At 47.2% G+C, this 25,923-nt stretch overlaps 1 protein-coding gene across 2 annotated transcripts in view; it reads right to left on the bottom strand.

The window, feature by feature from the left end:
* Positions 1–25,923, bottom strand: part of SERPINE2 (serpin family E member 2) — a 428,055-nt gene that overhangs the window by 262,673 nt on the left and 139,459 nt on the right. For both annotated transcript variants that reach the window (XR_013602351.1, XM_078665960.1), the window contains exon 3: positions 4,594–4,821. Coding sequence is in view for 1 of the 2 variants with exons in the window: in XM_078665960.1 (XP_078522086.1) it covers positions 4,594–4,821 (228 nt within the window). In the remaining variant the exon portion in view is untranslated. The remainder of the gene's footprint in view (positions 1–4,593; positions 4,822–25,923) is intronic.

Genomic DNA, 25,923 nt, shown 5'->3' with positions numbered 1-25,923 from the left:
CTTCCTTGTGTTCTGACCATCCTCTTTTTTCAGATTTCTGTGAGGAAGTCGGAAAGGTACGAGAGGAACGTGTATCAGTATCTTGATATCTATCAGGTTTTCTCAAATTATCCCTATTTCTGAGGTTATACCTCTTTTCAGAGGGCTGCTTTTGAGGAGACCTTCCTCGGGACTGAGAATGCTTCTCATTAGAAGTTTTAGTATTTTCCCACTTCTTTTTGGGAGTAGTGAGAGTGTTTTTAATAAAGACCTTTTCAGGATTTTCTGTTAGTTTGGGTGGGAAACCAGTAAAACCCCAACTATCTCTACCTAGTTCTTCGTAGGATTTTTCAATTATTCTGGCCAGTTCATATGGTTGCTCAATTATATCAATTTTCCTTATTTTTTGGCGAATCACCACTGATGCTGCTTCACCTTTAATATTAGCCAACATTATAGCTGAGACCTGTTTGAAATCTTTCAGTAATTTCATACCCAGATTTAAAGCAGGCTCTGCCCCGTATTTATTTTGAATCTGTTTCAGGACGTCTGGTATAACCGCCATAGACAGAACACCATGTGTTTTTGTGTAAATTGCAGAAAAGACTGTACACAAAGTGTTGCAGTCCTCCAGGTGTGGTGCGATCCCCATTGGTAAACAGATTGTTAAAATTCTGTGTTTCTCATGAGGTGTACTGTCAGGAAATACTGCCTCGATTGGAGTAATTTTTTGAGCTATCCAGAATGGAATTTGTTCCCTTTTTGCGGGTAATTTACCAATGACTGATTGTATAGTCTGTGGTGTAATTTTATTTGTGTTCCCCTGATGAGGGGTTTGTTGTGGGATCCTTATAGGAGGTTGGACTGTTAGAATCCGCATGACTAGTTGAACTAATAGTTCTTCACTCAACATTTCTTCAATGTCAGGATGTGGTGTATAGCTGGCTAGTACCGGTCATGTTGCTCCTGGTCTACCTAGTGGACCGAGCCTGGTAATGTGATTTTGATGTTGTAGGGCGCCTTTAAACCAGAGCAGATGCCCTTGGTAAGTTAGTGGAATTTCAATGTCCTCGAAAGGAACGTTTTCCGTTGGATTATCCTCTACTTTATGGAAGTTAAACACATGCGATACTGCATTTGCTTTAGGGAAGAGTATTCATGAATAGAATACCTCTGTCTGCCGATATTCGTGTGCCGCAATGACAAAAATTACCCTACCACCTCTAGGTGATAGGCCATTCGTTATGAGTTTTATAGCGATGGTTTTCAAGTTGTCCGGGATTATAGCATCCGGGTCAGTTTCTTGGAAACCTGTAATGTTTAAACCCGGTTGGGCTGCAACTGGTGCAGCTCCACCGTTCTTGGGGTAACTCATTTTGTTGACTGAAAGTTTGCAGAGGAAGTTTCAAGGACACAAAGAAAAGGTGCACAATATTTCGGAACACTGTATCCTTCAACGTTGAATCTAACCAAAAACAAATACATAGGATTTTCGTCCTACTTAGTAATGGCGGATATTTAATCCTTTTACCCACTCCAGATGTCTATTGGAGTATTTTACGGGAAAAAGGGGTCTCTGTGAAAAGCACGACTGAGTCACTCTAGTATCTAGCGTTAAATTAGTGCCTTACCAAAAGTTGGGCGCCATGTAGTGTAGTTCCTATATTCCCAATAGGCTCTGCGCATTGGATTAATACACCCTATAGATTCGACGTAGGACTTCGGTCGACTAGGTCTCTATCGAATATATTAGACTAGCTCAGAGGTCACTTGAAACTTTCTCGAATAAATAAGAAGGGATTAGTTTCTGACAACCCCATAAACATGACAACTTTGTTTCCCCAAGAATAAAACTGATCTTCAGAGTCGTGGAAACAATAGATAGATATTTTACTCAGTCAATCGTGCATGCTTCGTTTCATCAGAGGTGCAGAGAAATAGAGAGACGGGCGTTTTCAATAAAAAGTATTTTATTGAACAGTCTTCTTTCTCAAGCAAGTAAAGTGAACTGCTACAATTGTAATACTGGTTGCAAAGTATAATGCGTACTGTAAGAAGAGTATTATAAAATAATACTGTAAAAGCATTGTATGGTTCCTAGACCATGGATAAATACATACATAAATAACAAAGGCTAAAAGTACTCAACTGGTGCTTCTAAAATACGCCTACCCCAATGTACCTAACCTAAGTCTAGTACGAGGGAAGAAGTAAGTGAGCTGTACAATAGCTTTAGTTTTTCTTTGCCAAGAATCTAACCAAGATTTCTCTTAGGGTCTAATCAGCTCCGTACCTTGGTTTTAGAATGAAGGCCGTCTGCTATCTCTGTCTCGGGACTCGATTTCCCAACAACCCGCGAGTGGAGCTTGGAAACACTGGAGCTGGATTCTCAGGGAGAGAAAGGCAGCCTCTCAATCAGTGTGTCAGCTGGAGGGTCGGCTTCCTTCGGCACTTGCTGTAGCGAGCTGCATCAGGCAAGTAGATAGTCGAGCAGCTCCGAACCACCGTGCGTTTGCTAGGGCAAGTGTAGGCATATTTATACCTTGAAGGTGCCTAGTTTGACGTAAAGTCGGACATAATAACATCATCAAAGAACCCCAAGGGAATGGTAGTTCTTTGAAAACACCATGATTTCTAGGACAAATCAATATCCAAGCAAGGGGATGTCCCAGACTGCTGAAGCAGAGTTTTCTAAGAAATCGTTTGGTTTTTTGGAACTAGTGGAAGTAGCCATGCCTGTATTTGGACTGGATGGGTTATGTCTAAATATGGGTATGATGTCTATGTCTATATATGGGCAATGTGAATTATACCTATATATTGCATGAATCGGTAAATTATGCTTGGATTTTAAAATGCTACACAACATTTCATATAGCTCAAACTTGGCCCAAAGGAATCAGAGGGCTTCACATGAGGAACAGAATACACTATACAAGGTCAGGTCACGTCTCCTATAAGCGATACATAATTGATGGTGGGTTTACAGTACAGTTAGAAGTGAGAGCTGCTTGCTATCCAGGTATGGATTTTTTTCGATGCATTACATAATTATCCTCCTTAACACACTTCTATTCCATTAGGTCTTTCGGTATCACACATATGGTGCAGTGTAATTTCGGACAGACTTGCACCCATATGCAATATAGAAGACAACTGATAATTCAACTACAATTAACATTTCTCTACTGAATTTTAGTTTAACTGCTATCGATTTTAAAAGCTTTTATACCATTAAATCCTTATTCCCAGTGAGCTTATTTGGCACAGAAAGAATATTTATTAAAGTTGTATTCAAAAGCCATAAAACAATCTGTCAAAAAGCACTGAATAGGCATAGCTGACTTTCAATAAGTTAGGTTGAGTAAAACATTGGGAAATGACATACTTTCCTGAATTATATTTTCCCCAAAAAAGCAAGATCGAAAAAGGTTTTTTTCCAGCTAGGAGTAGAGTATGATGGAGATCAAATCGTGCATCTACAAATACAAACCAGATCTACATGAAAGATATTCAGAGGCCTGTATCGAATTGCTCGTTTACATTTTAGAAGAAAATACAATGGAGGAGAGTATTTAAATTTCTGTTTCTTGTGAATTATTATTTCTATCCATTTCGAAGACACTGCACTTTACTTATTCTTAAAGGGCATTCAAAGTAATAATAAAAAGGCTATGAAATGCATGATCAAATCCCAAAAGTGCAAATGAATTATAGATTTGATGCTGCCAGATGTGTCGATCAGGAAAAAGGGATCAAATCATGTGCAGCCCTGCTTCAATTTGATAAACAGAACAGCGGCCAAACTAAAAACCACTATTGCAAATTCTAGATCTTTGAAGTCATCCCACACAACTTAAACAATTACAATATTAAAATGTTTTCGCCTAAACGCACTACCAAATTAGTGTTTTCATTTTCAAGAACATTCAGTCCACAACTGTCTAAACATTACAGTCACTAGTCATTTAATCACAGAATTAAACCCAATACTGAATTTAGTAACTTTATAAAATGTTTTCACAACTATCCACTAATCCTTCTATTGATATCCAGAGAATGTACTTAATTTAACACCCCTCCCTTCCGAGGAATTTCACCACCAACCAAGTCGTTGGAGAACAAACCCAGGCATGGAGAAGCTGCACACGGCCTTTGCTGCCCTCCAACCTGGCATAATAAACCTTCTGATCATTCCTCTCACCTGAGCCTCATGCAGGTACTAGTCAACATGCTTAAATTAATATTAATCTTAAATGTCAAACCTCTGACAAGAAACTTTCATCTACCATCTCATTCAGGGAATGCATATGATTGGAAATCTACCATAGTCTCTAAAGTTCCAAATGTCTTTCTACTGCCCTAGACGTGCTTGTGTCTGAACAGTGGGAAGTCTGTGAAAGAAGTACTGAGGAAATATGCAATACTATTCGTGTGGAAATTTCCACTAAAATGGACAGTTTTATGACACTATACTTAAGATTCATCTCAGCTTAGCTAACAAAAGCGACAGAACACACTTGCTCTGCAAAACTCTTGCAAGTGTTCAGCGTAGTGAGCATTGCTTCATAATGTTAATGAGTTGCGTATTTTTAATGTGCAAAGAACACTTACCCCTTGTTTCGTTTTTGACCCACTGGTTTATTATGGACGCTGCTGAGATGCTGTTTTCAAAATCCACACTTCGGACTTCGCTCTGAAACACCTCTTTGTTTCTTGCCATGAAGGGAGCTTCCATTTTAAACCCACTCTTCGAGAACACTCCATTGGCATTTAAAACAATGTCTTTATTCTTTTTCGAGACAAGAACTTTGTTGATCTTCCTGAGGATTTTACCAACTCCTTTATTCCAAGGAAACAAAAAAACACAAACCAATATGTTCATATCCATGCAAGAATTCATTTTAATTATTCTACACGTTTCATACAGAGCACTGCATATTTTAAGCAAAGAACAGGAGGATAGAAGTATTTAGAAAAAAAAATGTCGCTTATTTGCAGGCATAAAACGCATGACCCCATTCACAAAGCCCCGTTAACAATGTTAGAAATCTACAACGGTATTTTACTCCTATGTTTTGGAGTACATTTCAGAGTTTAGGAATTCAAAAGCAGTACTTCAGTAAACTTACGAAAGCAGTAGATTCACTGGTGTACTCTAATGAACCAATTACTTACTGGTAATCTAATCACCCCAATTCGTAGGCCTCCTCTTCCAAGTCCTGACTAAAATATGTAGGAATGCCTTATTTAGTTATGACTGGGACGAGGACAGAGATGAGGGGTTAAGTAGAATTTGACTCAAGTGGATTTACACCAGGTGCATAAACACATTACATTTTTTCCCTTCCTTCAGAAGAAACTTACCCTTCACCATCATCAAATGTATGGACACCATCGAAAGGTCTCCGTGTAAACTTCCATAGAAATATATTTAAAAGTGTTTCCAAACTGGGAAAAAAATGAGACAACCTATAAACTTACACAAGTTTGCAAGTGTTGCCCTAGTTCTTCTCAAAGTCCCACTCAAAAAAAAAAACTGAATTCTGCTCGTAATCCCAAATGTGGGAATGCAGAAATATGAAACATTGGTGGAGGTGCCACATTCATAAAGACATCTTACAAATGGACCATTTCATCAGTTTGTACTCAGAGTTAGTTTTCGGGACGTATGTCTACCACATACCTTTTTCCCTTAATCGTGTCCACACTGAAGCATCAGCAATAGCCTTTAAGGCGAGCATTCGGGGCGATGACTGGGAGATTTGTAGCAAAAGGGTCATTAGTGAGTCCCTATTGAAACAATTCCTGCTGTTCCTTCATATTCCCACTTGCATCCAGAGTTGATTGCACTTCTGTATCTATTTTACCATTCTGATTATTATTCTTTTAAGAGTTTTATTTGATGGCTTTCTGTGCCGCTTAATCAATTTTTTAGCATGCTGCAGTCTTGAGTTTAAAAAAAATATCAACCGGCTAAACATACGTACGAAAGCCCACCACAGTTCATGCGCTAGGTAGATTTACTCATTGGGACACAATCTGGAAGGGCAAAGGGTACATGGTGTCACATCAGCCAGGTCAAACTGGAATGGCATGGTGAGCAAAAAAAACGATGGATTTAGACCCAGATCTATGTACTGGGGTGAATGTACGACATTGTTCTGTGTTCTGTCCATCAATAGTTCTTTTTGCATTTGTCACCCTGAGTGGGACGGGTATGCTACGACGTGAGTCCCGTACTCTCCATGCCACTGGAATTAAGCTATCCTGGCTGAAGAGAGGCCGAAACCGGTCCTAGGATGTTTGTTTCCAGTCCAGGGAGGACCTGGCCTGGCAGTTCGGGCTGGACTGTTCCTATTGGGCGCAGGGTCAAGACTGATTTGCATATGGCTGGGTCCAAACTGGAATGGCATGATGAGCAAATAAACGATGGATTTAGGCCCAGATCTCTGTACTGGGGTGAATGTATGACATTGTTCTGCATTCTGTCCTTCAATAGTTCTTTTTGCTGGTCTACTTCAGTAGCAATTTTAGCACTGCGGAGTGGCAGTATCTACAACAAATAAGTGACACCGCATTGACAACGGTGCAGTAATGTCAGAAATAGTTTTAGTACATCACCACCACCATCATCATCATCCCGGATACAGTAGACCTGTTTTGTGTAACTAAAGCCTGCTTGATGACAAACTGTTCTAGAGAATCATTCTCCATGAATCCGTTTTGTTAATTTTTTACCATATAAATAGCACTCGCAAGATTATGTGTAACTTGGCTAATCCCTTCATGTCGAGAAGACTTCCTTACATTCCTCCCCCCCCCCCCCCCCAACAGATCTCGCTTGGTCCTACGGGGAAAGCCCTGGCACACCTCAGCATCATCCCAAACATTCACAATGTCCCGGTCAGATTTATGTGAGTGGGGGAGGCACAACAGTCTTCTCTTTTCTATCATCATTCCTCTTAAAGAAACTTTTTGTCCTAAATGTGCTTCTAATGAGCTTTTATCATCCCATATTTCTACCTATACCCATGCCTATACGCAAGTACCTCTTCCCTTTCCCTATACCGTAGTACCGCTAGATCTGCATACTGTCTGGTACCCCAGACACTACCCAATGCCACAATCCATGCTTTATCACGATCCCTACCGATTATCCAGTACCTCCGCCCTTATCTATTCCCTAATACTTCTTATGAATCTCTATAAAACTAGTAACGCTTACACATACCCTCTAAAATACTTTTGCCCTACTTTCGCCTGGCCTGCTTGCTTCGTTTTGTTGTCTCCATATAACTTTCCTATTGGTCAAATGTAGTCATGTTTCATTGAAAATTTATTTTCCCAATTTCGAAAATTCATCAAACTGAAGTCTCACCAGCTGGGTATGTTCAAGTGAAGTTGTCCTCCACTTTGCGTTTTCCAGTAAATGAGGTACAGCCATGCCAAACTACACCTGCACTTTCGCTTCTGATACCGATTAGGAAATGTGTCAGAGTTAAAGAAAGACCAAGCAAGATTTCTTCTAGGGAAAGCTCATTTCCAATGCAGTAGAAACAATTGTTATCAGTAGGTGATGGCCATAATACGGTGTGTAAATAACAGACTATGAAGAGTACAGGACATCCACGGACATCTGGTTCCACAGCCTCTCTGGCGCAAGTTCCCTCAGCAACTGCACCCGGGGCACTCAACTGGTCAGTGGTGTTGACTTTTATCTTTGACAGCTATGAGAAACCGAATGAGGGAGCCACCTGCGTTATCAGGAATTTGCTAGGACCACCAAAGAAGAGAAGGACTAGGAAAGGAGATCCTTTAGGGTCGAAGATGCCAATTACTCTGCACCTGGCACAGAATTCCCTCTGGTGCTGAACCTGCCCAGGCCAACACAGAGGAGGACCAAGACCAACATCCTGAGGAGGGACAAGGGGAGAAAGAGGCTGCTGAGACAAGTGACTGCACATTGCAGCCGGGGACTACATGTCCCAAGAACCTGAGAGGCATCGGAGGTGGCTAGCATTAACCCTCACAACTGCGGCTGAGTTCACCAGCGCTACTTAGTGCAGCAAGAGGCCCCGCTGCACAGGCAACACCCAGGCAATCCCAGGCCAAGGGCGGGCCAGTCGTGGAGCGCTCACTGACTGGCAAGGGCTGCTGGGCTACCCCCCTTTTGTCTGCTGCATTTCAGGTACTGTCACTTCAACCTTTTACTCCACACTTATTCTGGGGTGACTTTGCGCCTATAGTGGGAGAATGCAAGACCACAGTGGCCTCCTTGACTGCACATGGTACCACCCTGGATTGGTGTGAGAAGTTAGCCTGGCATATGTTGTCCACTAGTTCTAGTGGGCACCTTGCACCAGTCTAATCGACCCTTATTGATGGTGGTTGTAAAGTCAACCTTATAGAAAGCTATCCTAGTGGTACTATGAACCAGCAGTCTTCAGGCTAAGACTTCAGTAGGCGAGTTAAGCAAGTTGTTTTACCCTACATAATCCCTTAAATACCAAATGAAAGGACACCACACAAGGTATATATCAAATATATATATGTATTTAATCTAAACACAACCACCTCTGCACTCTTTATGAGGTCAGAGGTAAAAATACAATACAAGTCACACAGTTAATATACGATAAGTTGCACAGTAGAAGTTATGCCCTAGGGCCCTCACAAACCATATACTAAGAAAGTGGTACAAGTACCACGTGAGAGTTAGAAAGCAGGCCTAGGACCTATGGAATCACTGGGGCCACACTAAACAACCAAAGGTTAGGAAGTAGGAGGCCCACGGGAGACGCGTGCAGTGTCTAAACACGGGCGCGGGTTCCCATTGACTTTCTACGGAGTTCGTAAAAGTTACAAAGTTACAGTTTAAGGACAATCCCAGATGGACTAGGATGGAACTTTTTTAAACTAGGACACTTCGAGAGTCAAGACACACGGGAGCACCGGAGTATTCGTGTTACCTCACCCAGGGAAGCCGGGTGCATAGGTGTCTTTTCGTGTCTGGTTTCGTCGTCGTTTTCTATGGAGAGTTGCAAAGAAGTGCTGCAGGCGACCAGAGGGAAAGTGTCCGGGTGGATCCAAGGGTGGATCGGAGATGTGAAGAACCTGAAAGCAGAGGGGACAGAGTCTGGGTCACTAGCCAGTGACCAGGAAGGAACCAGGAGAATGTCGGGTGCTTTAAGGTGAAGAAGGTGAGTTTGTCTCTTCAGCCACGAGGTCCAGGAGGCATCGACGATGACCAGGAGCTGGATTTGAGCTGTCCCACAATGGATCTAAATGACTGCAGCGTCGGTATCCGGATTGGACCCAACAAGCCTTGGCAACCACAACCCACGCCGGATGCCGAGATTGGCTCTGTTGCAGACCAGCAAGGTCTGTGGCGCTTCTCCTTTTCAGGGAAGCTGGAGCAAGCCTGGAGCAAACCGGATCACAAGTTTAATTCAAGAAGGCGTCTTCATGGGGCTCACTAGCCAACGGGCAAGCAACCGGGAAGACGCGTCGAGCTCAAATGCAAAGGCGGGGCCCACGGGACACTCGCGGAGTGTGGGGCCTGGGCTTCGGTGCAAATGGTGCTCGGGGCTGGGGCTTCTCGTACCCCCATGCACAACTTACTGAGGCTTCAGGAAAGGAGTGCAGGTAGCAAAATGCAGGATGTCCAAGATGTCCAGTCCCACGTCTCTCGTGTCCGCCACGTGTCTCAGCTTTGCTGTGGAAGTGGGTCGGGGTCAGAGAAGTCTGGAAGTCCAGTTCTTGTGTCGCAGAGTCTTCGGGTTCCGGCGGGAGCCTTGAAACTGCAGACCGGCAAAGATGCTGTTGGTACCCGTTTGCACAGGGTGGTCACTCCTTGACCACAAGGGAGAGGTCTTCCGTCTTCCAGTCAGGATGGAATGTCGAAGGTCCAAGATAGGTCTTTCAAAGATTCGTCCAGGATAATCTAAAGAGCTGGGGACACAGCTCCTATACTTATACTAACAAAGGGGGCTGGAGTACCTAACTAGGTCCCTCCTATGGGTGGACCTGAGAAGGGGGTGGTTACACCCCTTTCCCTTTGTCCAGTTTCGTGCCAGAGATGGGGCTGGAGTGCCCCAGCAACAGGTTTGAACCGGGCTGTGCATGGAGCACCTTGTGTGCCCCAGGCAGTGTCTAGTCTATTATCGGCATCAAGGCTTGTGGGTAATTTTGCATCTTGGATTGCATATACCTGTGAGAAGTTGGCCTGGTATAAGATGTTCACTTATTAAAGTGGGCACTTTGCACCAGTCCTAACAACCCTTATGGTGATTTAAGAGGTCATAGACAGCCTTGGAAAGCTATCCAACTGGTAACTTTGGAGAGCAGCCTTTAGGCTTAATCTTGAAGGAACGTTAAGCAGCTTGTTTTACCAGAATGCAACCTTATTGTATTGGTTAAATGAAAGGAGAACCACACAGAAGTTATAAAAATATGTACCTATTATTATGACACCTTAAATACCTCACAGTATCTGCTACACACAGATAAATACAAAGCACACAATGCTGTAGCACAGAAACAATCGTAAGTAGCACTAATACACAGTGGGTTCCAGGGAGAGACCAAAGCATATGACTCGAGTCAAGACAGTGTCTAGAGGTTGTAGAATCACTGAGACCCCGAGGAACCACCCACAGAGGACCGGTGCAGTGTGAGAGCACAGCTGCGTGCTAGGAACAATTCAATGGGAGAGTCGTGGTTGCAGTTTTAAAGTTTAAGGACCCTTCCCAGTGGATTACGAGGAAACCCTTTAGAACATAGAAGGTTGGAGAGCCACCCCTCCTGTGGATACCAAAGTACCAGAGTACCAGAGTTACCTATAGGGCTGAACTAGCGTCAGAAACAGCCGTCTATCTCAATGGGAGTCTTCAAAGAAATGCCACTGCCGGAAAGAAGTAGTGTCTGGTGGAACCCACAGGTGGATTCTTGATGGAAGGAACCTGAAAGCAGAGGGGACAGAGTCTGGGTCACTCAGGAGTGACCAGGGGCTCGATAGATGAATACCCACAGATGTCGGGTGCTTCAGGTGTGAAGATGGAGAACTTGACTCTGCAGCCACAGCGACCAGGAGATGTTGAGGATGATCAGGAGCCAGATACGAGCTGTCCCACAAAGGATGTCAAGTGCTGAGGGGTTGGTGTCCGGCAGGAGCACCAACAAGCCTTGGCAGCGGCAACTCACGAAGAAGGTAGAGTAAGGTTACAGTCTGGCCAAGCACAGACCAGGAGATTCTCCACCGCAAGGGAAGTCAGGGCGGGGCAGGCCTGGAGTGACCAGGAGAGCCCAAGAAAAGCAGTGTTGTCCCTCAAATGTACAACCAGGCCGAAGGCACCGGAGTCGCCAGGGGACCTCTAGCAGTTTCACAAATTTACAGCTTGCAGGGCACAGAGTGCGAGGTGGCCCAAGTCCTGTGTACGAAATGTACGCAGAGGTTGGGGCTATCGATACCCCAATGCACTTAGTTGTGGAACGCAAACAAGCATATGCACTTGCAAGAGTACGCTGTGCACAGGCGAGTTGTGCGGTCCCCACGTAGGATACTGGCCTCAGACTTAGTGAGAGGGCAGCTCAACCTCAAGGAACGTAGGAATACACCTCCTGTGTTGCTGGAGCCTTCGGAGTTCATAGGAGCGCAGGATCAGTAGACTGTTCAGTTGTGTTACGGTGCCTGCGAATGCAGGGGAGTAACTCCTTCACCCCAAGGGCGATAACTTCAGTTCTCCTTGATGCTCCCTAGGACCTGCACGAAACCTGTATGGTGCATGGGCACAGACGAGGCTTTGGACGGAGAGGGAGACTAAGTCGGGCCCAGTCAAAGTCCAGCCAAGTCCAGAGTTTCCAGACGGTCGAAGGTCAGTGGTTCCTTGTTCAGAAACTTGTCCACGTTGAATCTAGGATCCTACAGCCAGGTAAACCCTTTTGTACCCACAGGAGAGGGTTGGACAGATTCAGGAGACCCTCCCAGGGGAGGATACTCCCTTCTCATTTGTCTAGTTTCATGCCAGAGCAGGAGCCAATGGCTCCAAGGACTAGTTTGAACTGGACTATGCACAGGGACACTAAATGTGCCCCAGATGCAGACTTTCAGGCACTTTGGAAGTGCACCCACCCAGCCCAATACACTAAATCCTGTCTGGGAGGCCACCGCCCTGTGACAGGATGCCTATTGTCCTGCCTTCCCCTGCTCGAGCTTGGCTCAGCAGCAGGAGGGCAGACATATGCCTCTAGTCGGCAGCAACCATTTCATGCTGTCCAGGTAGAGAAGGCAGGTACCGGAAAGACCAGGGATCCCACGAAGCTCACTTCAGAAAGGTGGAATCATACCTCCACCGGTTACTGGTGTGGAGGTACGATTCCAAGGTGTTTGATACGAAACACAACAGGTTTTGTTGCAGCCGTTTGAGATACCATTTTAAGCTAGCATATAATGCACCTCTACCTATATGTCTAGCTGCGTCACAGACAGCCCGGGAGAATGGTCTCCGAAGGCTGCAGAGGGGCTCTGCTCATGCAGGGGCACTCTCTCACTTAAAACCCAGAAACCTGCCTTCAGGATTGTCAAGGCCTGCCAGAGAGGTTTTAAGTGTAGTGACCTATAGATATAGAAAACCTATATCTTTCGTAAGTGGTGTAAGCACCAGCTTACACAGGCTGCTCTGGCAGGCCTGTAGTTCCATTTTGAATGGCCTCTCATGGGTGGCATAATACATGCTTCAACCCACGAGAGGCCTCTGGGGTACTGATGCCCTGGGTACATGTGTACTGTATACTAGGGACATATAAAAGTACCCCAGTATCCAATCTGGAGTGTACCCAAGTACATGGCATAACATTTTAGGGAGAAAGAAGATTGACTGGGATCCTGCTAATCAGGACCCCAGTCTAACTAGTCAAAACATTGCAACATTAAGCAAAAAGTGGGGGTAACCATAAGAAGCAGATCCTACTTTTCTACAATACCCATGTCCGCAAGGTCCTATTTTGGAACATTGCTGGGCTTGTAAACACAATGGGCTGTGAGGGGTGGGTGAACTACATTCAGATGAACAATAGTTACTTACCTGTAATCTGTGGTTCTCCAGTATTGGTGTCTTTCATAGATTCACATGCCTGAATCATTCCCCGTCGTCGGAGTAGGAGTCCCACGGTACATAAAAAAGCAGTAATATGCCATTTGTACATAGCAAATAACAGTTATACTAAACCAGGAAGTAAAGTAGCCACAGCTACCAAGGAAAAAACTTCCACATTAGTGACTATCCAAGTCATTATGTTTAGACCAAACTGCAGCCAATCAGGCCACAGCTCCCACCAGAATACTCTCCCCAGAGACCCAGGCTGTCAGATTTTTGTAGCACCGGAGTGTACCAGAGTATATATATATATATATATAAATATCTTAACCGTCTGGGTGAGACTCTGAGGGGAGGTGGGTGGGTGCATGTGAATCTATGAAAGACACCAATACTGGAGAACCACAGATTACAGGTAAGTAACTATTGTTCTTCTCCAGTATTAGGGGTGTCTTTCATAGATTCACATGCCTGAATCCGAGTAGTTAGCAGTAATACAATATGTCGCTCTTAGACGCCAAGGAAAACAGTTTTCATGCATGAAAATAAAGTAATGCAATAACATATGAAAGCGTCAAAAGAGCAATAGGAGGTGGGAGAGATCATCAGAGGCTCACCTTATTGAAAAAGATTACGCAGGACTGCTCTCCCCACCGAGGCACCGGTATCACTTGAAGAATCCAGACAGTAATGTTTTGTGAATGTATGCCTGCTGGACCATGTTGCAGCTCTGCAAATCTGCAGGAGAGGCACACCAGCAAACAAAGCAGTTGAAGAGGAGACTGCTCTCGTAGAATGCGCTCTAGGTAAGGTCTGTAAGGGTTTACCTGCTTGTTGATGGCAGAGCCCTATCGTGGATGAGACCCACCTGGCGATAGTCTGTTTTGTCACTGCACAGCCTTGTCTTGGTCTGCCATGCGCTACAAATAGCTGATCCGTTTTTCTGATGGCAGCTGTCCTAGAAAGATAACACTTAAGGCATCTCTTAATGTCTAATGAGTGTAAAGTCCGCTCAGCTGGTGACTGCGGATTGGGAAAGAATGTCTTGTATCACTGGCTCATTTAAATGAAAATCCGATGGCACCTTGGGCATGTACTTCGGATTGGTGCGTAGTATCACAGAGTCATTTGTGAATTGCAAGAAAGGTGGCTTAGACGTGAACGCCTGCATGTCACTCACCCTTCTGGCCGATGTTAACACCAGTAGTAATGCAACCTTCCAAGTGAGGAACTTGAGATCAACTTTATGGATTGGCTCAAAGGGATGGCGCATGAGCTGAGCTAGCACTATGTTCAAGTGCCAGGATGGGGGTGGCCGACGTATTGGAGGAAACATACGAAATAAACCTTTAAAGAATTGCTGGATTATTCTTGAGGAATATAGAGAATTCGTACCATCCTGACGGTATCGGGATATGGCCGCTAAAAACACTTTAAGTGTTGAGTGCGCCAAACCCGATTTAGCCAACTGTAGAAAGAAGGGTAAGATCTTTTCCGGTTCCGCATTCATGGGATGTAAATTCATAGTTTGGCACCAAACACAAAAGCGCTTCCATTTAAGCTTATAAGCTTTGTTCGTTGAAGGTGCTCTAGCATTGGCTAGGACTTCTTGACAGTCATGCGGAATGTTCAAGTGTGCAAACTCATGGTGTTGAGGAGCCAAGCCGATAATTTCAGAGAATGAGGGTCTGGATGATACACCCTGCCTTCTTGAATTGTCAGAAGATTCGGAATTTGAGGCAGTTGGACTGGTTCGCGTTCTGATAGAAGAAGAAGCTGTGTGAACCAATACTGTCGTGGCCACCGTGGAGCAATCAGAATTAGTCGACACGGTTGTCTCCTCATTTTCTTGATGACCTTGGGAATCAATGGAATTGGCAGGAAGGCGTAGGCAAATATCCGCTCCCAATTCATTGACAGAGCATCCCCGCAAGATTCTCTGTGGGGAATCCAGCTCGCAAAGTGTGTACATTTCTTGTTCTGATATGTTGCGAAAAGATCCAGATCGAGGTGACCCCATCTCTGGAAGATCCGATCCAGCGCTGGCTGATGCAGTTCCCACTCGTGAGTGCTGCTCTTGGATCTGCTCAGTGAATCTGCCAGCACATTGGCTACTCCTGGAACATGCACAGCTGACAGGTTGATGTCGTGAGTCAGAGCCCAATTCCAGATCTCTTGAGCCTGTTGGGACAATCGGGCTGATCTTGTGCCCCCCTGCTTGTTCAGGTAATGCATGGTCGTTGTATTGTCTGTTCGAATTAACACTGTCGAGCCTTCTAGAATCGCTTGAAAGGATTTCATGGCGAGGAAAATGGCCCTTAATTCCAATAGATTGATGTGCCATTTCTTTTGATGACTGTCCCATTTGCCACTGATCGTCATCCCTTGAAGGTGAGCGCCCCAACCTTCTAGCGAGGCATCTGTGAGGAAAGCACAACCCACTTGCAGATTGTGTTTCTGACTCCACCACAGGATTGTTTTCTTCATTCGAGGTGTTAAGGTGATGATATCCTCGAAGGAACCTGCTACCTGCACCCATTGGTGACTGAGTTCCTCTTGTAAGGGTCTCATCCGCAGACGACAGTTCGGAGTGAGAGGGATGCACGATGAGATCATCCCTAGGAAAGATTTGAATTTTCGAACAGAAACGCACTCTTTTCTGAGGAGTGCAGTCGCCATTTTTTGGATCTTCTCTTGTCTTTCGCTTGAAATGAAGACCTGAGCGAGCTTGGAATCCAGCGTTGCTCCTAGGAAAGACTTCCTTTGTGATGGTATCAGGTCTGATTTCTCGAAGTTCACTGAAAAACCCAGGCTTTTAAGTAGGTAAAGACATATCTGGACAGGTCTGCTTGCTGTGGCGTAGGAATTGGCCTTGATAAGGCAATCGTCCAGATATGGGTATATCTGAATACCCTGTAATCGTAAGTGGGCCGCTACAGGTGCCAACATCTTTGTGAATACCCTCGGGGCTGAACGCAGTCCAAAGGGAAGCACCTTGAATTGGAAATCCCTGCCAGCCACTCAACCGTAGGAACTTCCTGTGTCTGGGGAAAATGGGTACGTGGAAGTAAGCATCCTGAAGGTAGAGTGTTGCCAAGTAGTCCCCTTCTGCCAAAAACTGGAGGATCTCTTGGAGTGTTAACATTCTGAACGTTAATTTTTGGATGTATTTGTTGAGGGCACGCAAATCGAGGATTGGGCGCCATTCTCTTGATTTTTTGCGTATCAAGAAAAAACGAGAGTAAAAGCCTTTCCCTCTCTGGTGTTGAGGTACTCTCTCGATTGCCCCCTTTCGAATCATTGTATTGATTTGGATGAATAGCTCTTTGAGATGTGCTGGGGGCGGTCCTTTTGGGGGTGAATTTGGAGGGGTTTTTACAAATTCTAATATGTGGCCTTTGGAAACCACATCCAGCACCCATTTGTCTGTGGTAATTTTTGACCATTTTGAGCAATGTAGGGATATTCTTCCTCCAATTCGTTTCTGGTTGGGACAAAGTGGCGGCAGGAAGTGAGTCTCACTTTTTGCTGGTGTTGTCTCTACCCCGATAGGTCGTTTTCCCTCGGGGCTGTGAATAATTGTTTCTTCTCTGGCCATAAGGCTGTTGTTTATATGGCTGGTACCTCTGGGTATTTTGGGTGTTCGTATAGGAACGCTGCTGGTAATATCCTCCTCTATTTGTGAAGTTCCCCCTTCCTCTAGCACCACGAAAGGAAGATTTCCGATACTGCAGAGTACCCAACGATCGTGCAGTTTCGGTATCCTTCTTGATGGCCTGCAAAGCCTCATCCACATGCGAGCCGAATAGATACTCGCCATCATAAGCCATGTTTAACACCTTGGCCTGCACCTCCTGCCTAAAGGATGTAGACTTCAACCATCCCTCTCTTCTAAGGACAGCGGCTCCTGCCAACTGTCTGAATCCTGTAGCTGCTACATCCACTGCAACATCAATGATCTCCGACGAAGCACACTCCCCTTCCTGTAGAATTTTCATAGCCTCGGTCCGGTCCGGTTCAGGCAGTTTCTTAATGTATGGCGAAATGTCTGACCACATCTGCCTATCATACCTGCCGAGAATTGCCATTGAGTTAGCAACCCTAACTGTGGTCGCTGCAATCGTTGATACCTTTTTTCCAATGGTATCGAGTCGTCTCCCGTCTCTGTCCGTTGGGGTAGAGATTTGAGACGACGGGTTCTTTGCTCTCTTTTGAGCTGCTTGCGCAATGACCGACTCAGTCTTGGCCTGGCCGATCAGGCAAGCGGGTGAAGAAGATGGTGCTCTGTACTTCTTATCCACTCGCGGTAAAACCGCAGGTAAAGAATTTGGCGTGGCCATGATCTTTAGACCTTCTTTCCAAATAAATTCTATAATAGGAATAGACCAACTTTGCCTCTGAGACAAGCTCTTAAAGTCGTACAGGAAACATTCGTCCTGTTTAGTCTCCATGGTAATGAGAAATCTCTTGGTTGCATTGTCCATAATCCTATGGAAATTTGCAATATCCACCGGAGGTGACTCAGCCTTTGGTTGTTCATCTGGAGAAGGTGTGTCAGCTTGATAATCTTCATACTCCGACGAATCCGATTTATCTAATTCACCTTCTTCCTGAGCCTCCTCGTCAGTATTCTCATCCTCCGTTTGGTTATAGGGCCCCGGTATGGATGGGTTATGCCCAGTTTCTTCTGGCATAGTAGGCATTGAATTCGGGGTCACTCTAGGCTGTGGAGAAGAGATTTGTGATTCGCCAGACTCTGAAGGCGGAAAACGGCGATAGTAATCGCTCAACATGGACTGTAAATTGTGGAATAGTTCCATAGGCATTTGCATCCCTGGTGTTGGTGCAGTGTCCAACCTGGGCGATTGTGTCACTTGCTCCTCTTCTTCCTGATCCTTTACTAGTATAAGCAAGTCCGAAGGACTCTTGGCTGCTTGAAATAATTCATCACCAGAGACCTCTTCCTCAGAATCCAAGAGCCTGTCTGGCAGCGTTAATGGCGACATAGATGCAGACTGGGATGGGCGCTTTTGTAGTAGTGCCGCAGTGGTGGCTGGAGATTGCAGCGATATCACATTGCTTCTAGCTGACCAGACTTAAATATCTGTGCAGGATGACAGCTTTGGTGTTATGGGGTTCTCTTGAGCCACTGTAAAGTCTTGTGGCTTAGACTTCGTTGTGGACGATGCACTCGTCGACGATGATTGCTCCGTCGACGACTGAGGCTGGTTAGATTTCATTGACGGGACCATTTTCCTCGTCGACGAGACCGTCGACGTCGACGGGGTCGTCGACGGGGTCTTCTTCGTCGACGATGGAATTGTCGACTGGGCCGTCGACGGGGTCTTCCTCGTCGACGATGGGATCATCGACGGCTGCTTCGTCGACTGTCGTCGTCGATGGTAAGGTCTTCTTCGTCGCCGGTAAGGCTGTCGTCGACGGCAAGCTTTTTGTCGACGCTGATATGTGCTTCGTCGACGGAGGCTAGTCGACGGTTGGTGAAATTTTCTTCGTCGACGAGATGGGACGAATCTGGACATGAACAAAAGTTGGAGAGGACGCTGAGGACATCACCAAAGAGGGTTTTGGTGAGGAAAAGGTCATAGTAGAAGTCACTGCAGTGGCTGTTTGACAGGAAACCGGCAGAGAAGTTGCTGCCTTGGTTACAGGCTTCTGAGGTGACAATAAAGACAGTCTTTTTAGATTCTGGTGGCCTCACGGATTTTTCAGAGGATTTCTTCATTTTTGAGGTAGAAGGCTCAACAGCGTCTTGAGTGAGCTGGGCCTGCCTCGCCACCTTAGCCTTAGGAGTAGTCACCTCAACCTCAGCCATCCTTTTCCTAGATCCCATAGAAAACACGGAAGCCAGACTTCCTACCTCAGAGAGTGGCATATCCTTGTCCTTAAGCCGCTGTATCCACAGCAGTAGGCGACCCTCTCTGTCCCTGAGGGTTTTTGCAGGAAAAGTGCGACAAATCTTGCACTCCTTAGCCTGATGATCTGGATACAAGCAGTAGATGCAGAGAGTATGCGGATCCTCCTTGAACAGCCTTGCCTTGCCGCAGGATTCACAGGCCCTGAAAAGGGACTTAGATTTTGACATGTTTGAAAGTGAGAACTTTCAAAAAGTAGAGAAAAAAACTGAGCAGAGCTCAGAGAGACTCCCTATCACACGACGTGCGGTAAAAAATCTGACAGCCTGGGTCTCTGGGGAGAGTATTCTGGTGGGAGCTGTGGCCTGATTGGCTGCAGTTTGGTCTAAACATAATGACTTGGATAGTCACTAATGTGGAAGTTTTTTCCTTGGTAGCTGTGGCTACTTTACTTCCTGGTTTAGTATAACTGTTATTTGCTATGTACAAATGGCATATTACTGCTTTTTTATGTACCGTGGGACTCCTACTCCGACGACGGGGAATGATTCAGGCGTGTGAAACTTACAGTTAAGACTCAGGGACTGCGTCTGGTCTGGAAAAATGCAGACATGTATACCCTCTTGGGTAGGTTATGTTTGTATCATTTGCACATGGCGCATCAATGTCTCACCGCATCAGCTGTATATAGAGAGAGGGCAAGCTTGTTTAGTCTGCTGAACCAGGAGGTAGGCCAACAGAATGTTACTGAAGCCCTGCAGACCCAGACCTCTAAAGGCCAAGTGGTTTGATCAGTCCTGTCTGCAGTAAGGCATCCTTCCTGCTACATGAGACCCTGAAGCAGATACCCAGGGACCCACACAAAATACACAGTTGTAGGGCAGAATATAAAGCAGTCTTGTGGAGCAGGAACAAGGACCTGCAGAATGAAGCCTGAGGTACCTTTTAAAATAAAAAAAAATAAAAATCTTTATTGACACGATTGCATAGACAGGTTACATACTTGCACAGAATCAGAGCACCATATACATGAATACGATCGAATATGACTAGGTTGATCAATAGTACAAATCACCAGAAAGCAACAACATCACAGATATAACGAAGGTGCACCAGGACAGTGAACAGGAATTGATGAGGCACCCAATCTGCAGGAGAAGGGAAGGGCCAAGCTGAAGGGAGTAGGGGCAGGGGGAAGCCAATTACTGACCTACACCTGCAGCAGCCACTGGCGGGGTGCCGGTGGGGAGCGCGGGAGAGGCTGTTGGGCTTTGGGAGGTACGACCCGGGAGGCAAGACAAGAGGACCCCATATGTCGAGTGGGCGAGATCTAGCTGGCATAAGATCCCAGAATTCCGACAGTAGAGTCTGGCGGCGCGATGCATCCTCGAGCCAATGAGCAAACTTAGGTGCAGGTTTGTGGCCCCAACACATGGAAACCCTAGGCCGGACGAGGACAAGCAGCATGGCAATCAAGCGGCAGGAGGCCTCTGGGCAGAATTTAACAAAGCCTAGGAGGCAGAGCCAGGGAGGGCTGGACCGGCGATGAAGTGATCTCAGAGATCGCAGCACAGACCTCACACCAGTAAGCGGTGACCTTGGGGTACAGCCAGGCAAGGTGGGAGAAGTCCGCCGCAGGAGCAGAGCAGGCATCTATAACTGGGGATGAGTCCCAACTTGTGCAGCTGAACGGGAGTACGGTAGAGCTTATGCAAATATTTAAAATGAATGAGGCGCAGGCGGTAGTTTGGGGACAATCGCTTAGCTTGGTTGCAACAGTAAAGCCAATCAGCTTGGTAGATTTCCACACAAAAGTCCTCGCTCCGTGCCATGCGTGCACGGTCAGTGGAGATGGAAGTAGCTGCCAGCATAAAGGTGTAAAGTTTGGTCACCAACTTCTGAGGGGAGGAAGACTAGTACAGGAAATCAAGAGCGGCCTTCGAGGGGGGAGGCTGGTGCAACGAGGGATGTAGCTCCCTGCAGATTGCCCTGAGTTGATAATAAAGTAAAGTGTCCATAGGACCAGGAGCTTCCGCGAGAGAGAAGAATGTGTTCCCCGGGTAGAGATCCACTACTGAAGTCAACCCCAGACGGGTGGCGTGTTTAACCATTCCGGAGGGCTGGAGAGGAGAGAAAGCCGGATGTTGAGCGATCGGCATCGTATTCGGCGAAAGCATAGGAGCACCGGAAAAGCAGTGGAGTCCCTCCCAGGCCCAGCGTAGGGTCTCAACTGGGTCACTCAGTGTGTGGTAATTTGGCTGTGGCAAACAGGGCGGTGGTAAGCGGCCACGGGGCAGCAAGAGCAGCCTCTAGCGCCACATGTGGCTGGAAAGGAGTGGGGTGAAGCCAAAAATGCAGAAAACTGGCCTGAGAGCACAGAGCGTAGAGCTTAAAGTCGGGAGCGCCAAGGCCTCCACGCGACATCGGAAGAGTAAGTGTCATACATGATCCTGGTCTGCCTGCCAGCCCAGACCAGGGAGATAAGCAACGAGCGGACCCTGCAAAAAAGTGGGCAGGGAGGGGAACAGGTACATCCAGGAATACATATAAAAATTTCCGGAGCACAACCATCTTGGCAATTGCTATTCAACCGGCTAATAACAGGGGCAGCTAGCTCCATAAGGGAATCGTGGACTCAAACCAGTCCACGGCGCGACCGAAGTTAGCCCTCCAGTGTTCATCCACGTCCCTGCTCAGCCAGATACCTAAATAGCGAGTAGGGCCCGACACCCACACAAAGTGGTAGTCCCGGGTAAAAGGCGTGGTGGCGTCAGTAAGAGCGAAGAGGACAGACTTGTTCCAGTTCACCTGTATACCTGAATAGCCACCAAACCGTATAATCTCGCGCACCTGAGGTCTAAGATTTTCCTGGTGGTTGCGGACATATAAAATGACGTTGTCCACGAACAAGGAGACCAAGAGGGCACGGGCTGCGGATCAGATTTCGCTCTGGGTGTGACGTTGTCGGAGGCTAGCCACCAGTGGTTCCATGGCGATGGCGAAGAGCATAGGTGATAGCGGGCACCCCTGACTGGTGCCTCGCCCGATGGGGATGGGATCGGATATTAGTCCACTGATCCGGAGACAGGCAGTGGGAAGGGTATAAAGGAGTACTATTTTGTGAATAAAGACCGGGCTGAAGCCCAGACATGGAAGGAGAAAAAAGAGGAAGGGCCATTCTAGGGTGTCAAAGGCTTTAGTGGCGTCAAGCAGGGCGGCTACTGCAGGGAGCGCTCGGTTAATTTGGTGGAGAACGGAGAGGATGGTCTGAAGATTGTGGGAAGTCACACGGCCGGGAATAAAACCGGACTGGTCCCGGCAGGCAATGTGTGGCATGAGAAGGAGAAGGTGCGAAGCAAGCAATTTGGCCAAGATTTTGTTATCCATATTAATAAGGGACAGGGGGCGGTAGGAATCTCGCAACTCAGGAGGTTTGTCCGGCTTGAGAAGGAGAGTAAGCATAGCCTCGCGGAGTGAAGGGGGAACGGACCACTCTCAAAGGACTCATTGTACATGGCGGCCAGATGCGGTACCAAAAGCGGGGCAAAGGTCTTGTAGAAGGAGACAGGCAAGTCGTCCAGACCGGGAGCCTTGTCACCAGGCATACCATTGATGGCGCCTAGGATTTCTTCTTTAGAAAAAGGCTCAACAAGGAATTCACGGTGATTATTTTCAAGCCAAAGAAGTTCAAGTGTTTCTTCAGGGGAGGTGGTCCGAGCTGGGCCACCATCTCGGAGGGCTGTTATATAGGATGCAGCGCCAGACGGAGGAGGTTGGTCAGGGTTTTACCGGGCCATCACCCTCGCCAAAGCGGCGCGCTCGGGACTCCCTACAGAGGAACGAGAGCTCTCTATTGGCCTCGTCTGCAAATTCAGTGGGTTTCTCTAGAGGTTGGGCAAGCGTGTTGGGGCTAGGGTCAAGAGCGTGGGAGGAGTCCAAAGATTTTATTTACATTTCCAGTTTATCAAGAGTGCTGCGAATGGAGCGTAGGACGTCGGACTGTTTAGAAATACATCCCCCACGAATGACAACTTTGAAACCCTCCCAGAGCATTGAGGGGGAGTCCACTGTGCCCTCGATGAAGTAGTTAGTGATCGCTGTCTGGATCTCGTCACAAAAGACATTCTTGCAACGCATTGGAAGGGAGTCACCAGGAGAAAGCGCGCCGAGGGGACTGAGGGAGACGGAGACTGAGCTGAACCAGCTTGTGACCTGAGAGGGTGTACGCCATATGATTGACAGAGGTGAGCCAGGAGAGAGCATCTGGAGTGATGATCTAGAGATCCAGTCGAGACCAACAACCGCCGGTGCCAGTAACGCAAGTTCCCTCGCGAGCCTCAGGGCGCATGTGACGCCAAGCGTCAAATAGGGAGTTCTCAACAAGAATAGAGCTAAGGAGTGGCGCAGCGTGCAGGTGGGAGGTGTGGGGTCCAGAACGATCTAAGACAGTGTACAGTGTTACATTAAAGTCCCCACCCCAGAGGAGTGAAGCAGGGCCAAGGGATGAAATGCAGTGTCACACTTGCGCAAAGAAGTCTGGGTCGTCATTATTGGGACCGTACATTGCAGCGATCGTCAAAGGTAGGGCCTAGAGAGTGCTGTGGAGGATAACAAAACGCTCAGTGGGGTCAGCAATTACCTGGGAAGTTTGCCAAGGAAGTCCTCAGGATGGATAACCCCCGGGAGTAGTTGGAGTAAAAAGAAGTGTGTGATCCTCCCCAATGCCAGGAGAGGAGTCTGGGGGCGTATGCAGGGAGCAGGTGGTCTCCTGGAGATGACAGATGCCCACTTTGTGCCGGAGGAGAGGAGCGTGTACCAGTCGAACCTTGCGGTGGTCATTGAGACCACAGACATTCCAGGTCCAAAAGATAGTGTCCGTCATAGAGTCATAAAATGGGCAATAGTGACACAGGATGTGGTGAATAGGGCCTGACCCTCCCGCAGATGCGTGCGATGGAGCAGCATAAGAGAGAGAGATGAGCAGTGCAACGACATAGGGGGTGCAAGTAAACAACCCGGAATGTGCCGTGACAAACAATTCAGCTTCAAAGGGGAACCACAAGCTCCACACACAAGGACGGGAAATATCAAATCCCCCGCGCACCGCCCACACCAACCCCCAAAACAGGTTGAGAAACCACCCACAACCACCCCAGGGAACCGCAACTGGGAAGGGGAAAGTTTATAGCCCAAGTGGGAATCATCCCGCGGAGGCATGGCGTCGCTCGGCATACACCCCTGCCGAGAAGGCAGGGTGGCTAAGCCAGGTGTAGTAGCAGACATCAGGGTAGAGAGTGTCCAAAAAAGAAACATAAGTGCCTAGCCCCTCAGCGTTGCAGTGGGGGGCAAGCCATCATGGAGCCAGGAGGTGTAGATAAGGCCAGGCTAAACCGGTGAACAGGCAGCTGTGGGAAAACAAATTGGCAAAGTCACGGGAGGCAACAGTCAGTCATTGTCGCTTAGGTTGCCGGTGGCAGAGTCTTGAGAATTTGCAGGAGTGGAACGATGTGTGCGATCAAGCTTCTTGGCAAAGACAAGGGCGTCCTTAGGATCCGGGAAGAGGTGTCTTGGAGCCCGGCCTGACTCGTAGCTTGGCCGGATATGCCAGAGAATATGGGATCTCGTGTTTTTGGAGAATACGCTTCGCAGGCAGGAACTCGCGGCGGGCAGCCTGTACCACCAGGGTGTAATTGGGGTAAGACGACAAGGAATTGCCCTGGTGGTGGATCTCACCTTTCTCCCTGGCTGCCCGGAGAATTGATTTGCATATCGCCATTGTCTAACCCAGGGTGGTGTGGAGTGGAAAAACGATGGATTTGGGCCCAGATCTCTTGACTGGGGTGAATGTGTGACATTGATCCACATTCTGTCCATCATTGTTGTGTTTGCAGTTACCGCCCGGAGAATTGAGTCACGATCCCGGAATTTGCGGATTCTGGCGATAATCGGGCGAGCAGGCAATCCGGGACCTGGGTGAGGGCCGAGGGAGCGGTGGGCTCTCTCCACACTGCGGCGTCAGCGGGAAGGCACAACCTTGAGGAACAGGCCCAGGAGCGGATCTCGGGCCAGAAGCAGCGAGGGGGGGGGGGGGGGTGCAAAGACGGTAACAGGCAATGCCCTGGGACACGGTGAGTGCAGATATACAGGAGCCAGGCGGTTTCGGGGATGCTATCTGCAGGATTCTGGCAGATGATGAGCTTGGCCGGCAGAGCCCACTTGAAGTGCGGCCATCTCGCAGCCGGCTAAGCCACGCCCCAAGCCTGGGGTACCTTGATTAGGGCATGTAGGTTGAAGGATAATAGGGGTTTCTGGACTGAGGCATACAAGATTAGATCTGTGTGTGCCAGTCCCCAACATTGATGTTACCACCATCAGCCCGAAGAATGGGAAACTCATTTCACTTCAAGGAGGTTTATAGCTGGAGTGCCACTCACTGTTATGAAAAGGAGGTAGTGGTATTCCCCGTTATCCATGGAATTTGCATGTAGTAAAATCTTGGCGCAATCTATAATCATCCATCTAATAAAGCCCCAGGCCCGGACGAGGTCCCTAGGACTTTTATAAATCAGCTCTGGACCTTTGGGCTCCCCTCCTCTGTAATGCCGGTAGTAAAGTGGGCATTCCACAGACCTGGCACTCTGCAGTAATTGTACCAATCTGTAAGAAAGGTAACTCTCAGTCCGCTGGGTGCTATTGACAAATTTCCCTGCTGGGATCAGCTGTCAAATTGGCAGGGAGAACGGTTATTGAGCGCCTCCTCACTTGGATTAAGGCCACAGACGTGCTGTTGGAGGTGCAGTAGGGGTTTTGTGAGGGCCTTGGAACGATGAAGCAATGACTAAATCTTTACCTGCTGGTCAGTAAATATGCTGTCGCCTGGCAGCGCTTGGTCTGCCGGGCCTTCATGGATCTCTCTTGCACCTTCAACAGAGTTATGAGTTCGAAACTTTGGGAGATTCTAACCGACCTATGGG

The sequence above is a fragment of the Lissotriton helveticus genome, chromosome 11, assembly GCF_964261635.1.
Source record: "Lissotriton helveticus chromosome 11, aLisHel1.1, whole genome shotgun sequence".
Classification (NCBI taxonomy): Eukaryota; Metazoa; Chordata; class Amphibia; order Caudata; family Salamandridae; genus Lissotriton; species Lissotriton helveticus.
The sequence above is the reverse complement of the archived record's forward strand: the minus strand, read 5'-3'. Positions and strand labels throughout refer to the sequence as shown.